This window comes from Diabrotica virgifera, chromosome 1, assembly GCF_917563875.1.
Source record: "Diabrotica virgifera virgifera chromosome 1, PGI_DIABVI_V3a".
Classification (NCBI taxonomy): Eukaryota; Metazoa; Arthropoda; class Insecta; order Coleoptera; family Chrysomelidae; genus Diabrotica; species Diabrotica virgifera.
The window spans coordinates 189,296,448-189,311,326 of record NC_065443.1 but is presented as its reverse complement, the minus strand read 5'-3'; the positions used below and the strand labels follow the sequence as shown (position 1 = coordinate 189,311,326).

Here is a 14,879-nt window from a genome sequence, read left to right as displayed (position 1 = left end):
AGCACAAAAAAGTAAGTTTAATGGTTCGCTTCAATTTTTCGGCCAGACAATTTTATGACTTTCATTTTGAAATTATATTGAATTTTTTAAGAACTTTGACATTAAAAAGCAGATATTATTAACTTTTAGTAATAAATTATTAAAGTTAATGAATAAATACTAATTTTTAAAATAATCAATACTTATTTACCACATTGGAACGACCCAATTACTAATGACAAGAAAAATCCAGGTCCGGATTAAGAAAAAAATATGAAGTAATTGTGACCTTTAAACAACACCCTGTATACTGAAATTTTGAAAATTTGTGTATTTTAAAAGAGCATAAAAACTGCGTTAAAAGGTGCATGTCAAATTTTTGCGCAGATAGTTTAATTACGGCAATTTTGAAATCATATTGATTAATTCTGTCAAGGTCACAAGAAGCTGCCAGAAAAATGAAGAACAATCCCAATGTACTTAGAAAATCGATTCGAAATGTTTTAAAACGTGCAAGGAAATGCATTAAACAAAATGGCGGACATTTTAAGCAACTGTTGTAGTTCAAATATTTTTAATTTATGTTAAATTGTTGAATTGTAACGAATTTTTGTTTTATTAGATATAGCAGTTTTTTTAATTCTTTACTAAATCAATAAAATATCCCAATTCTCGCAATTCTAATTTTTAATGATGTGCATACAACTACAAATACAGAGAATCCATGAAGCCAGCGTAGTAAATAAGTATTAAGTATTTTTAAAATAAGTATTGATTCATTAACATTAAATTATTTAAAGTTAATAATACCTGGTTTTTAATTTCAGAGTTCTTTAAAATTTCAATATAATTTCAAAATTTATGTAATTTTAAATCAACGGTGAAAAAATTAAAATAAGCCTTTAATCACAGTTTTTCATGCTCTTTTAATAAAATGCGCAGACAAATTTTTAAAATTTCAATATACAGGATGTTGGTTCAAGGTCACAATTATTTTGTATTTTTTTCTTAATCCGGACCTGGATTTTTCTTGTCATTAATAAATGAGTCGCTCTAATGTGGTAAATAAGTATTGATTATTTTTAAAATGAGTATTTATTCATTAGCTTTAATAATTTATAACTAAAAGTTAATAATATCTGCTTTTATTAAATTAAATTAAATTATTGCTATTATTAAATTATTAAAGTCATAAAATTGTCTGGCCGAAAAAATAAAGCGAACAATTAAACTTACTTTTTTGTGCTCTTTTCAAATATGCAAACAGATTTTCAAAATTTCAATATACAGGGTGTTGTTTTAAGGTCACAATTACTTTATAATTTTTTGTTAATCCGGACCTGGATTTTTCTTATGGTTAGTATGTCGGTCGTTTGGGTTTTGAATGAGACATATGTGTACCAAATATCAAAAAGATATACAGGGTTGTTCTAAAGTTATGGCTTAGGAAAGAAATGGGCAAAATCGATAAAACACCCTGTAACTCGGTTATAAAAGTCGGTAGGGCAAAAAATGTACTATATCTAGAACCGGCTCGATGACCTCTATTCACCATTAAAGTATTTCCGTTTCCCAATGAAACACTCTGTATAGTAAAGGTTTAAAGAAATTTCATTTCAAATAATTTTCTGTCTTAAAACGTAACGAACAAAAATATTTCAGATTGATTGGAAAACATTAATAACCTATTGTACCACTAATATCTATTAGTAGTTCACAATATTAAAAAGTTTTAAAATAATAGTATGATTGTAATAATGTGTCAAATATTATTTATTTGTAATCACAAGTATTTTACAGAATATAGATGGTAAGTCATGTATGTACATCTGTAATATATAGCGCATTGAATTTTTTTGGTATGTTTGATAGTAGGACCCTTACTTATTTGATGTGGTTGTTGATGAACAATACAAAATTTCAGCTTAATTCTTACAACTGGTTAAAAATTAATAATAGTTATGATTACTTAACTACCAGCCAATCTTTGTTACTTTACTTAAAAATTGAAGATTTTATATTCCAATTAATTGATCATCAAAGATAGTGACAAACCATCTGATTTTAAGATGTTACGTAAAACTGAGAAATGATGCAAGGAGGTAATAATTATTGAAAGTCCATATTAACTATTCTACAAGGCGCTTTGGTAACAATAGAACGAAGTAAACAATATTACGAATTTAGTGTTGAAAGGGATTTATGATTTGTTGTTTATTTGGATTTATATGACTGCGGACACTAAATCCATTCGCCAAAATTATGATTTGGTAAGATATGTATATCTTAATAGATTATAACATTAAAAAATAGTCTACAACTGTATGTGACTATCAAAATCTGAAATTTGTTGTCAGAGGCCAAAAGTTTGAACCTCTGTATATAAATAATATTAATCTACATGTACCGGACACGTATAAATAATAATATAATTCATATATAAAAGATGAAAATGTACGAAAAAAATGTTTCAATGTTACAAAATACAATAAAATACCCCGGGAAATGAACAAGGGGTCGATTATTATTTATTAGATGAATGATTTGTCCATAAAAACTGTTAAAAAGCCGATAATAGGAATAACTCTATAGTAAACACAGCAGCCATAAACAATGGTTATGGTGGTTGTGTTTGGTTTATTTTAATATTTCTTCTATACATTAGTTTCTGCTTCCTCCACGGCCACCTCGTCCTCGGTTACTTTCGCGATCCTGTAAAAAAAATCAAAAATGAGTGGCTATATAATGATAAACAATGAGAGTCGTTTTACATACAAATTTTTACTAGTAAAATATGATCATACTATACACTGCGCGTCAGAGAAAACGGGCACCATATACAATGAGTCATTTTTGATGTCTTGAATTAAAACTTGTCCGATTTAAGTGATTCTTTTAATATGCTATAGCCTTATTCTTTAACAATATAGCTGTAATAATATTGTTAGTATATAGATATATTGTCATTGTACAGGGTGATTGATTAGTAGGGTAAAGCTCAATAGCTCCGCTATAGTAATAGATAGCAATAAAAGTTAATAACAAAAATTTTAGCCGCCTTTGAGCTTCACATTACAAAATTAGTTAGAATGTTACAGGGTGTTCGATAACACAGTGGCAAACCAAACTTATGTTTTTTTAAATGGAACACCCTATATTTTATTTTAAATTCGAAATCCTGTTAACTTCTCCATCACAAAAATATAAAGGTTTGTTATGTTATACAGGGTACTTACAAAGTTATAACCAATTTTATATGAAAATCGTAACAAGTTCAACTTGTAACGATTAGTTATTACCATCGTTACTAAAATATTTATTCCAATAGGAACTAGGTATGCAACCAACTTTACAGACAATTGTATTGAAAGTTGCAGTTGATCGACGACAAAATTGGTAACTTTTGAGGAATTCGGAACCTAGAAGTTGGTTTGTGTGTCGATACGGCTTCCGGCTGACGTGATTGTCATTGCAGAAGGGACTATTCGTCACTTCAATCTCGGCTGTTGTTGAAGGCAGACCCATCACACCAGTGGCCATTACAGAGAATATAAAATTTTAGTTGAAATGTTTGAATAGAATATAAGTTTACGTGGGAAGAAGTTGTTTTGTTCTTGGTTGTTAAGTGTTTTGAAAAGAAGAGGTTTTTTGTTTTCCAACACCTTTTTGAAGAGTAATGGGTATGTATTAAAAAAATGATGTTTTTCCTTAAATAAAAAAATAACCCTGTCATTCATTTCAAACATCTTACATATATTATCTTCAAATGAATTGTTATTCTTCAATCATCAGATTTGCAATACTTCAATACCATCGCACTTATTTTTTTTCTACAGAGAAAAGAATTCTTTCTAACTATATACTTCCAGTTCAAAATCAGTTTGGAATCAATGACCATTCTTATTCTCTCATTTATATAACTCCTTAAAGTAATCTTGATTACCAGATTCATATTTACTTGTTCAAATACTTCCTTATATTCGTTTAAAAAGGCTCTTTCCAGTCAAGGATAATCAAGGTCACTGACATTTCAAGCAAGTACATCAAACTTCATTTTTTCTTAGATTTTTTCTCTGTCAAGTTCTGATAAGGTGGTACACCTTTTTGCAGAGGCCCTGTTTCTTGTGTGGTCAAGGCAATCAGCTGATCAAGGTTTGTTTTTTTAGCCACTGGTGGAGATCAAGATTAAGTCAATCTTTTTGGATATGGAATAGACGATCATTTTGGGTTATATTGGCATTGGATGGATTTTATTTTTTTTTGTTTTTTGGAGATATACAGTTTTCCCGGTGCTAGGAAGTACCTCCTTGTCGCACCACATCGTCGTACCTTCTGGTTGGTGAGAAGTACTCCCCCTAAGGTAGAGGAAACCCGGAAGATACCTTACTTGGCTCTCCCGCATCAACTTAACCGGAGTTTGGAGAAGCCACAGGCCTACTGTTTGTAGAAACGACAGGTTTTATTATTAAAATTTACATTTTCAATTCTTTTACATAACATATTTCAACTTTAACATTTTTAATAACATATATCCTCTTAATAATCATATAAATTCATTTTTCTAAAATCAATTAAAGTAATCATAATCAATATTTTTCTTTTCCACAACTTTTATATGTCATTTTCATTATTGTATTTGTATTTTATTTTATTTAAAATAGTCCGGAGACCATAACCTATCTGGTAAGATACTGTGCACACTATCTCGGTTATTATCACAATATATCAGTATTGTCCCGTGTGTCATTCCGATCAGATGTGGGATTGTCAACCAATATTGTAATCCTCCTTAATAATAAGTTTTGTACACACATATTTAGATCCATTAACTGTCTTGGTACAATAAATTCAATATATTTGCTTTTCTCTACTGTAATATCTGTGTAATAGACAGGAGCGTACTAGCCTAGTACGTCAGGTGGTTAGCTAGTTTGTATAAAATTGTATATAGGGGTTATAGGTATTTTTTTTTTCATTAAATTTGTTGGTTGTACATACTTATATGTTTTATTATCCTACCTTTTTAATAGTATTAGTTAGGTACAGCAATATAGGTCACGTGGAGAAGAATATATTCAATTCTTCCCTGGCGCTCAACACTACTTCTGAATATCTTCTTGGTCAATAGTTCTTTTCTTTTCATTACTCCTTATATTAATTTATTTTCTTTATCATTCAAGTATTTCAGTAGGTACCGTCTTACTAGGGCGTGCAAATACGGCCTGATCCTCCCCTGAGCCCTACTGTTTAGTATCTTCAATTTCCAGCTAGCCTAGTTTGAGGAAACTTCCATAAATAAGTAACTACCCTTTAAAGCTATATCTATTCTGCCACAACACAACCTCGTTTTTGGTTACAATTGGCGCCCAACGTGGTGCCCGATTTTCAGTAAGACAGTACCTTTCTTTATTTTGTTGCTTATTGTAAATTTTTCTAGTAAGTATCTTTCTGGTTCATTGTTGTATATTTTGTAATTATATAGAGATACATTTTTGATTCCTTTTGTACGTTATTTGGAAAATACACTAGTGCACTTGTATTGCTGTATTGGTACTATTTTAATTTATTTAAAATAATAATTGTAAATCGTGAGTAGGATAATATTTGAACAGGTATATTGGTTGACATTTCGGTCTGGTCGGTTTGGTGATACCTGGATATTTATTTTGAAAAATTTTGAATGATTTATTTTTTTGATATCTAGGTACATTACTACTTTTGATTTAGGTGCAGCCACAATATACTACAGTTAGCTAAATTTTTGCTTACCATACCTATATATAATTTAGAAAGTTTTCATTTTTTTATATACATTTTCGTTTAAACATTTACTTAAATTATTTTAAATATCTACCCCAAATATATATCTCGGTTATATTTGGTTTGTCGGTTTGTTAGGTCGTTAGTTTAGCAGCTCGTCGGTTGAGCAGCTTGTTTAGTAGATTGTCGGTTAATTGGGTCGTTAGTTTGTTGGGGTGGGTTCGGTTTGTCGTTGTTGGGTTGGGTTTATTGTTACTAATTCTTTCCCTATCACCATGTGTACCTTTCAGCCAGAACATTTGTTAGTTAAGGAGTTAGATTATGAGCTGAGGATAAGGGAAATAGAGGTTGAAGAAGCCGCTAAATGTGATAGAAAATGCAGTCTATTGCGTGGTGCTCTTAAACAGGAGCAAGGAAATAGGAGTTTCCGTCAGATTTCAGCTGCAGCTATTCCTTTCCTGGAACAACAACAGGGAATAAATGAGACACTAGAGGATCTTACGCAAAAGATAAATAATTTTAGAGGGACTGTCCATGATAGCATGTATTCCAGATACATTTCACGTCTTGCTCATATCTCTGGTCGTGTCCACTTATTATGTTGCTCAGATGAGGAGCAACAACTTTACAAACGCTCTATGTCCATTAGGATTCTCAGTCTAGAAGGTGAACTCGATTCTCGAGTAAATCCTCTAGCCACGTCCACTCCTGTTTCTTCAGTTCAAGCCTCTAATTCCTTGTTGCATCCCAAGCCTGTGCAGGTACATAAGTGGGGAGTTTCGTTTTCTGGTGAAGGTCATTATGACCAAGTTATTTCATTTTTAGATAGGGTAGAATGTCTTCGTGTTTCGAGAGGTGTGAGTGAGGAAGATCTTTTTTCGGCTTCTGCCGAATTATTTACAGGCCATGCTTTTACGTGGTTTATGAACAACCGTGGTAGCTTTACCACTTGGACTGATTTGGCTCAGAAACTAAAATCCGATTTTCTGCCTTATTCTTTCCAAACTGATCTCTTAGATGAGATCAAGAACCACAAGCAGAAACCTGGAGAATCAGTGACTATGTTTATTAACACTATGTTGGGTATGTGTAGTCGTTTAGATACTCCTTTAACAGATAATGCAAAAATTAAGATAATTCTAAAATGTTTGCTACCTTTTTACCATGCCCAATTGGCACTTGTTGATATAGCCACTATCGAAGACCTGACAGATAAGTGTAAACGGCTAGAAGAAACTCTATCCTGGTCTTTTCATCCTCCTACAACATCTAATTCTGGTGCTGGATTTACCTCTCACTCCTCGAGAAATCGTTCTTGGCAATCTAGACCCCATACACCGAATGTGTCTGTGACTACTTATTCCTTTTCTTGCTGGAATTGTCAGGGGGGTTGGTCACGCATTTCGGGATTGTACCAGACCCCAAACACGGATTTTCTGTCACGGTTGTGGTAGAGAAAATACGCTTAAACGTAACTGTTTTAAGTGTTCGGGAAACGAGCATGCAGAGGCTCGTACCCTGAGCGTTCCTCAAACAGTAGCCCATCAGGGAATATGACCGCAGCTGTAGACGAAGCTTCAGGTCCAATACCCGCCAGCAGCTCAAACACACCCTCTCAGGAAGGAAGAAACACTTCCAACCGGAGACCAGCACGCCAACCGAAATCAGGGAAAAAGTAATTGTTAGTAACACTTCAGTTGACTCGTACGGTTCGCTTGATCGTAGATTATCCCCTCCAGTCTTAAGCTGGAATTTTAGTAATAAGCATAATCAAGACGAGGAAACAGTTCCAAATTCTATACCAGGTTGTACGTTTGTAAATAATAATAATATGTCTATGTTAATACCAGATAATTTTGAAAATAAATCAGATATTTTGGATTTTGATATAAATTCGTTATTAGTTAGGAAACATAATGATAACCGACCTTATCTTGAAATTGAAATTTTAGGACAATCTTGTTTAGCTCTATTAGATAGTGGCTCTAACATTTCTTTAATAGGTTCGTATTCGCTGAAATTGTTAGAAAACACTGATATTAATGTTATGCCTATTTCTTCTCTGCAAGTCTCTACTGCGGATGGTGCAATCCAGTCAATTACAGGTAAATTTGACACAGAAATCGTAGTTGCCAATATTCGGAAAATGATTACATTTTATGTTATCCCTTCAGTTAAAAATTCTATAATTCTTGGCATGGATTTCTTAAATGCATTTAATAGTACATTAAACTGTTCAGATTTTTCGTTGTTTATATCTTCCTTTAATGTCGCAACTGTAAGTGCCATTCGTGAGTTCTCTAGTTTGTCTAGCTTAGAACAAAACCAGTTAGAGAATATTATCTCTAAATTTTCTTCTATCTCTTCCAAAGATAAATTAGGCCGTACACATTTAATATCTCATACTATCGAAGTGAACACTTCAACTCCGTTTAGACAATATCAATATCCCATACCTCAGGCATGGCAAGCAGATTTAGGAAAAGAAATTGATTCGATGGCGATCAAAGGGTTGATAAGGAGTCCTGGGGGTGGTTAAGGTTGCCGAAGCCTTGGCCACACAAAAAGCCTTGGGAGATGCTCACAGTATCAGGAGAAAAATCAACAAATCCTACTTCCACGTCCTTGTCGTGATTGCTGGGCAATGCATAGCGTACAATGGGTGTGCGTTATGTAGCAGACGGAAGAGGGTGAAAGGCGAATTTCCAGCGCCTGAAAAAATGGAATATCTCGGCTAAGGGAAAAAACCCTAACAGAAAATTCTAGCCCTCCAGGTTGGGGGTTGGGCGATGGGCTAACAACTCATTCCCGTAAAATACTAAAGTTGTTACAAATCCACGCGCTATGCCTCGGATCCAGGATGGAACTTACGGAAAACGAAACAGGCTACGGAAACGGACGATGATTTTCGGAACATGGAATATTCAAGGAATCTCTACAAAACATAATATTTTTGAAGAACTAAAAATGAATCGCATAGATATCTGCGCTCTAACAGAAACAAAAAAGAAAGGAACTGGAATGGAACAAAAGGAAAACTACATTCATATCTACAGCGGAGTGAAGAAGGAGAACAGAGCAAAGTCAGGAGTATCATTTGCAATACGCAAGAAATATAAGAAAAGTATAAAAGATTGGGAATACGTAAATGAACGAATTTTAAGAGTAGGTCTAAAACTCTATAACAGAGAATTAGAAATATTTGTTGTATATGCTCCTACCGATGATTCAAACCAGGATGTAAAAGATAAATTTGAGGAAAGCCTAGCGGACACCATCTCAAAAATCAGCAACCGAAAAGAGATTATCATGATGGGCGACTTCAATGCCAGAACTGGGTCAAAGATCAATGACGACGTTGTGGGAAGATTTGGCGAAGAAACTGTTAACAACAACGGAACAAGACTTGTGGGACTATGTGAAGCGTATTCCTTACGGATAACGAATGGATTTTTTCAACACAGATCCATCCATAAATACACATGGACGCAGCCAACCCGACAATTGAAATCGATTATAGATTACGTCATCATGAAGCAGAAATCATCAATTGTGACGAAAGATGTACGAGTCTATAGAGGTGCAGAATGTGGAACTGACCACTTTTTACTCAGAGCAGATCTATACTTTCCATATATCTTGAACAACAAAATTGAAGAGACCCAGGAAGAGATTACAGAAGAACACCCGCCTCAGTACAAATACAACATCGACGCACTGAAAGATAATTCAATCTCCTTTCTTTTTAAATTAAGACTGAGCCAAAAGATAACCAATACACAGTTTAATACAAGAACAGCAGATGAAAAATATGATCGGCTAAAAAAGTGCTTACATGAAGCTGCATTCGAAGCATTAGGGGAAAAATCCTCAAATAACACTAATCACCCTTGGTTTACAGATTCTTTAAAAGAAAAGACGAGGGAAAAAAAAGAAGCATATCAAAAATGGCTCAGTACCAATTGCTCAGAAGACCGAAAAACCTACGCAAGAATAAGAATGGAAACAAAAAAAGAAGTGATTAAAACCAAAGAAAATATGTGGCTGAAGAAATGTGAAGAAATAGACACTCTTATGGGAGGAACAAAAAGCAGAGAAGCTTGGAGAACAATATCAAATACAAGACAAAACGTACAAGAAAGATGCCAGATATCCCTTATAAGTGTAAACGAGTGGGAAACATACTTTAGAAACCTATTGCAAGAGAATAGACAGGAATATGTAAGGCAAACCATCATCGCCCCAAACAACCTGGAACAACTAGAAGATATAACTATTCGAGAACTAGAACTAACGTTAAGAGAAATGAAAAACAATAAAGCTCCTGGTCCCGGAGGTATTCCAATTGAACTCATTAAGCACAGCACGACACAGGCAAAAGAAATTTTAGTTGAAATATTCAACGGATGCCTTTCAGGCAATAGTGGCGTGCCCTCTGAGTGGAAAAACTCCATAACTACCCCTATATACAAAAAGGGTGGTAGAAAAAATTGTAATAATTACAGAGGCATTAGTGTGACCAGCTCAGTTGGAAGACTGTACGGACGAATAATAAAGAAACGGATAGAAAAGGAGTGGCAAGATTCCGAAGAACAAAGTGGATTTAGGGCAGGTAGATCATGCACAGATAACATTTTCTGCATAAGGCAATTACTAGAAAAACGTTCTGGTAGAAATCTAGAAACTCACATGGTATTTGTAGATTTAAAAAAAGCATACGATACCGTTCCCAGAGGAAAAATGTTTGAGGTATTACAACAAACCACTTTAAATAGAAAATACATCCAAACAATAAAAGATCTCTATGCTAATGCAACAACAGCAATTAAAATTGGAACGAAACTTTCAAATACCTTTGAAACTTCGAAAGGCCTTTTGCAGGGATGCTGTCTGTCGCCCACTTTATTTAAAATTTACCTTACACATGTGTTAAAATATTGGACTAGGAAATGCCAAACAATGGGGATACCAGTAGGAGATTCTTATTTGTATACGTTGCTATTTGCTGACGACCAAGTTGTGATTGCTGCTGATAAAGATGACGCCAGTTACATGATTAGAAAATTGAAAGAGGAGTACCAAAAATGGGGTTTGGAAATGAGCATGGAGAAAACTGAATACCTTGTAGTCGGAGGTGATACTGAAGACTTAGAATTAGAAGGGGAATACATAAAAGGATGTGATGAATTTAAATATCTAGGTTCAATTTTTGACAAAAACTCCACATGCGATCAAGATATAGAATATCGAATAAGCCAAGGAAGAAAAGCTATAAAACAGCTAAATGGCATTTGGTGGAGTACAGGACTGCAAAATCAGACAAAGAAAAAAATCTACCAAACTATCGTGGAAGGAATTGTCCTGTACAACTCGGAAGTGTGGGAAGTAAAAGACCGACAAAATAAAAGACTTCAAGCTTTAGAAATGGACGCGCTTAGAAGAAGCTGCAGAATATCTAAACTGCAGCATATCCCAAACGAAGAAATAAAAGAAAGAATGGAAGTAGAAAAGGATATTATAGACAGAATAGAACAAAAAAGATTAATATGGTACGGGCATGTCCAGAGAATGGGACCAACAAGATGGCCCAAGAAAATGATCCAGTATGTACCACCCGAGAGAAGAAAAAGAGGCAGACCGAAGAGAACATGGATACAAGACGTAGAGAAAGCAATGAACAGTAGACAACTCAACGAGGAAGATATTCGTGACCGAAAAGCATGGCGAATAGGATGCGGGAAACGGCGAATGCTGTAGAACACCCGATATATATAAATTGATTCGATGCTCTCTCTAAACATTATCGAACATTCAAATTCTTCATATTGTTCGCCGTTATGGATGACGAAGAAGAAGGATGGATCATTCCGAGTATGCTTCGATGGTCGCAAACTTAATAGTATCACTACTAATCGAGATGCTTATCCCATCCCTCGGATAGATATAATTCTGAGCAAACTTCAGAATGCCAAATATATCTCTTCGATCGATTTATCCAAAGCCTTCTTACAAATTCCGTTAAGCGAAGAGAGTAAGAAGTATACTGCTTTCGCTGTCAGTGGTAAAGGGTTATTTCAATTTGTCACAATGCCTTTCGGTCTAGTTTCAGCTCCACAAACAATGTGTCGTCTAATGGACTTGGTTATTGGTCCACAACTTGAACCATTTGTATTTTATTACTTAGATGACATTATAGTTGTTACTCCTGATTTTTCTTCACATATTGAAATATTGGAGAAATTATTTTCACGCCTTAAAGAGGCTAATCTCACTGTTAATTTAGAGAAATGTAATTTTTGTCGTCCTAATTTGAAATTTCTAGGATATGTTGTTGATCATCAAGGTTTGAGAACAGACACTGATAAAGTAACCGCTATTAAGGACTTTCCCATTCCTAAAACTACTACACAATTACGTAGGATCTTGGGCATGTGTGGTTACTATCGTCGATTTGTGCCTTCTTATTCTACTTTATTATCACCCCTTACTGACCTCCTTAAGAATAGGAAAAGGGCCAGACTATCACCTGGACTCCTGAAGCTGATGATGCTTTTCATCGCATTAAGGAAGCTCTTACCAGTGCTCCTGTCATGACTTCACCTGATTTCAGTGAACATTTCTACCTCATGACTGATTGTTCAAATACCGCCTCAGGTGGTGTACTCTTTCAGATGAAAGATGGTTCTGAACACCCCATAGCATATACTAGTAAGAAGCTCAATAAGGCCCAGAAAAATTATTCCACTACCGAGCGTGAACTCCTTGCTATTATTCATGGCTTGGAGGCTTTCCGCTACTATTTAGAAGGTCGTAAGGTACCCTTATTACTGATCATAGTTCTTTACTCTGGATGCATTCTATGCGTAACCCCTCCCAACGTTTGTCTCGATGGATTTGTAAGTTGTCAGCCTTTGATTATAATATCGTCCATCGTAAGGCAAATGGTGTTGTCGTAGCAGATGCTTTGTCTCGAACATTTGATGTCAATCTTCTTGACTTATCCACTTTAGTTCCGGATGCATGGTATCAGAAAATGTTGGAAAAGGTTACTCAAACACCTGATCAGTATCCTGATTTTAAAGTAGAAAATAATATCCTTTATAAGCATGTTGTTAGTTCAGTAGAAGCTTTGTCTAATATGTCTGATTGGAAAATTGTCGTCCCAACAGCAAACAGGGATGAAATTCTTCGTACTTTTCATGATAATGTGACATCTGGTCATTTCGGTTCCTATAAAACATTTAGTAGGATAGCAGAATTATATTATTGGCCTGGCATGCGCAACTATATTAAGAAATATATATCTAGATGCAAAGTTTGTGCTACTTGCAAGCCAAGTACCATGCCACAAGCTGGATTAATGGGTACTTTTAGGAACATTGACTTCCCATGGCAGATGATATCCATGGATCTGATTGGACCATATCCTCGTAGTTACAATGGCTATACCTATTGTTTAGTAGTTGTGGACTACTTTACTAAATTTCCACTAGTTTTTCCTCTTCGGAATGCTACTGTCCCTGCCATTGTGAAATATTTGGAGGAACAAGTCTTTTTGTTGTTTGGTGTTCCCCAAATTGTGTCTTGTGACAATGGTCCCCAATTTGTGTCTAAGGCCTTTAAGGATCTTCTAACCAAGTACAAAGTTCAGAAAATCTTTTATAATGCTGCATACCATCCGCAAGCTAATCATAGTGAGCGAGTGAACCGCAGTATTGTAACAGCCCTTAGATCATACACTTATCCAGATCACAGAGCTTGGGACCAGTATATTCACTCAATAGCTCAAGCCATAAGAACTTCGGTCCATGAAGTTACTCAATGTTCCCCAGCTTATTTAAATTTTGGTAGGAATATTGCTTTGTCTGGTGATTATTTTGGTTTAATTTCAGACAATTCCACAAATCTCCCTCAGATCTCTGAGAAACTTCATCGTTTAGATGATGTTCAGACTTTGCCCCCAATATTTGCAGACATCAGGAAGAAGTTAAAATCTTCTTACCTTAAGTCACAGAGTCAATACAATTTGAGGAAAAGAGATTTGCGATTCTTTGTTGGTGATCGGGTATTAAAACGTAATTTTGTTAAGTCAAGCAAAGGTGATGCTATTTCTGCCAAATTTTGTCAGAAATATGTCCCATGTGTTGTCAGTAAAGTAATCTCTCCTTTAATATATGAATTAAAAGATAGTTCGTCCAACAGGAAACTTGGTCGATTTCACATAAAGGACTTACTACCAGATAATACTGTCAACGACTTAGCATCTTCGTCGTCAGAAGAAGATTAACTTAACAATACTGATCAAGTTAATTCCTCTTTCTAAATTTTAGAAATACTCGATTGTTCAATGAATAGGTTAACGATTGGATTTTGATTTTAGTCATCAGATAGGGACTCTATGTTTTATCTATTATAGTAATCTTTCTAGCTTTCCATATTCTATGTATCTGAGATTTCATTAGTTTATTATTGAGATTTAGCTTAATTTGGCTTATTATTGAACTGGTATGGAACTGTTAACACCTTGTATGTGATTATGCTTATATATGTCATCACTTGTAGATTAGTGTATCTACATAATAGGTTTAGATTAGGATTATCTCGTTTTGTATTTGATTTTGTAGTTTCTACTGGAGAGTTATTTCAATGCTTAGCATGATTCCTTGGTACCTTAGCTTATTTTTGTCTAAAGAAGTCATTGTGATATTTGTTTGGGTAAATGCAATTTTAGTATACAGTGTGATTCCAAAGTTATACTTCATGTATCCAAATTTTGATAAAGTTAATTGAGATTAAATTTATGATAAAGACTATGAAACCATTTCATTATTTATTGTAGTGAACATTTCTTAGGAAAGTGGTTTGCCTAGCTTGGCTATGCAAATACGTGGGTTCGAGACTTGTTGCTTATCGACTGTGCACCTGATAGGAAGCAGATTTCATTGCTCATAGTTGCCTAGTTCCAAGCCATACCTCAATTAGTTCAGATGCTGAATCTTTATGATAGAATGTTTAATCATCATTTTAATCATGCACTAGGCATTCTTATTCGATTTTCAGTTTACATTCATTCTGAAGAAACTTAGTCTTAACTTGTATGTTTATCTATCCTTCTTAAGTTTTACTATTTTATTATTCTG

The 14,879-nt window shown here is 34.4% G+C and overlaps 1 protein-coding gene across 2 annotated transcripts in view; it reads right to left on the bottom strand.

Moving 5' to 3' along the window:
- Positions 1–1,734: 1,734 nt before the first annotated feature.
- Positions 1,735–14,879, bottom strand: part of LOC114329227 (YTH domain-containing family protein 3) — a 151,123-nt gene continuing 137,978 nt past the window's right edge. For both annotated transcript variants that reach the window (XM_028278271.2, XM_050641866.1), the window contains one exon: positions 1,735–2,691. In XM_028278271.2, coding sequence (XP_028134072.1) covers positions 2,641–2,691 — 51 coding nt within the window. In that variant the 3' untranslated portion in view covers positions 1,735–2,640. The remainder of the gene's footprint in view (positions 2,692–14,879) is intronic.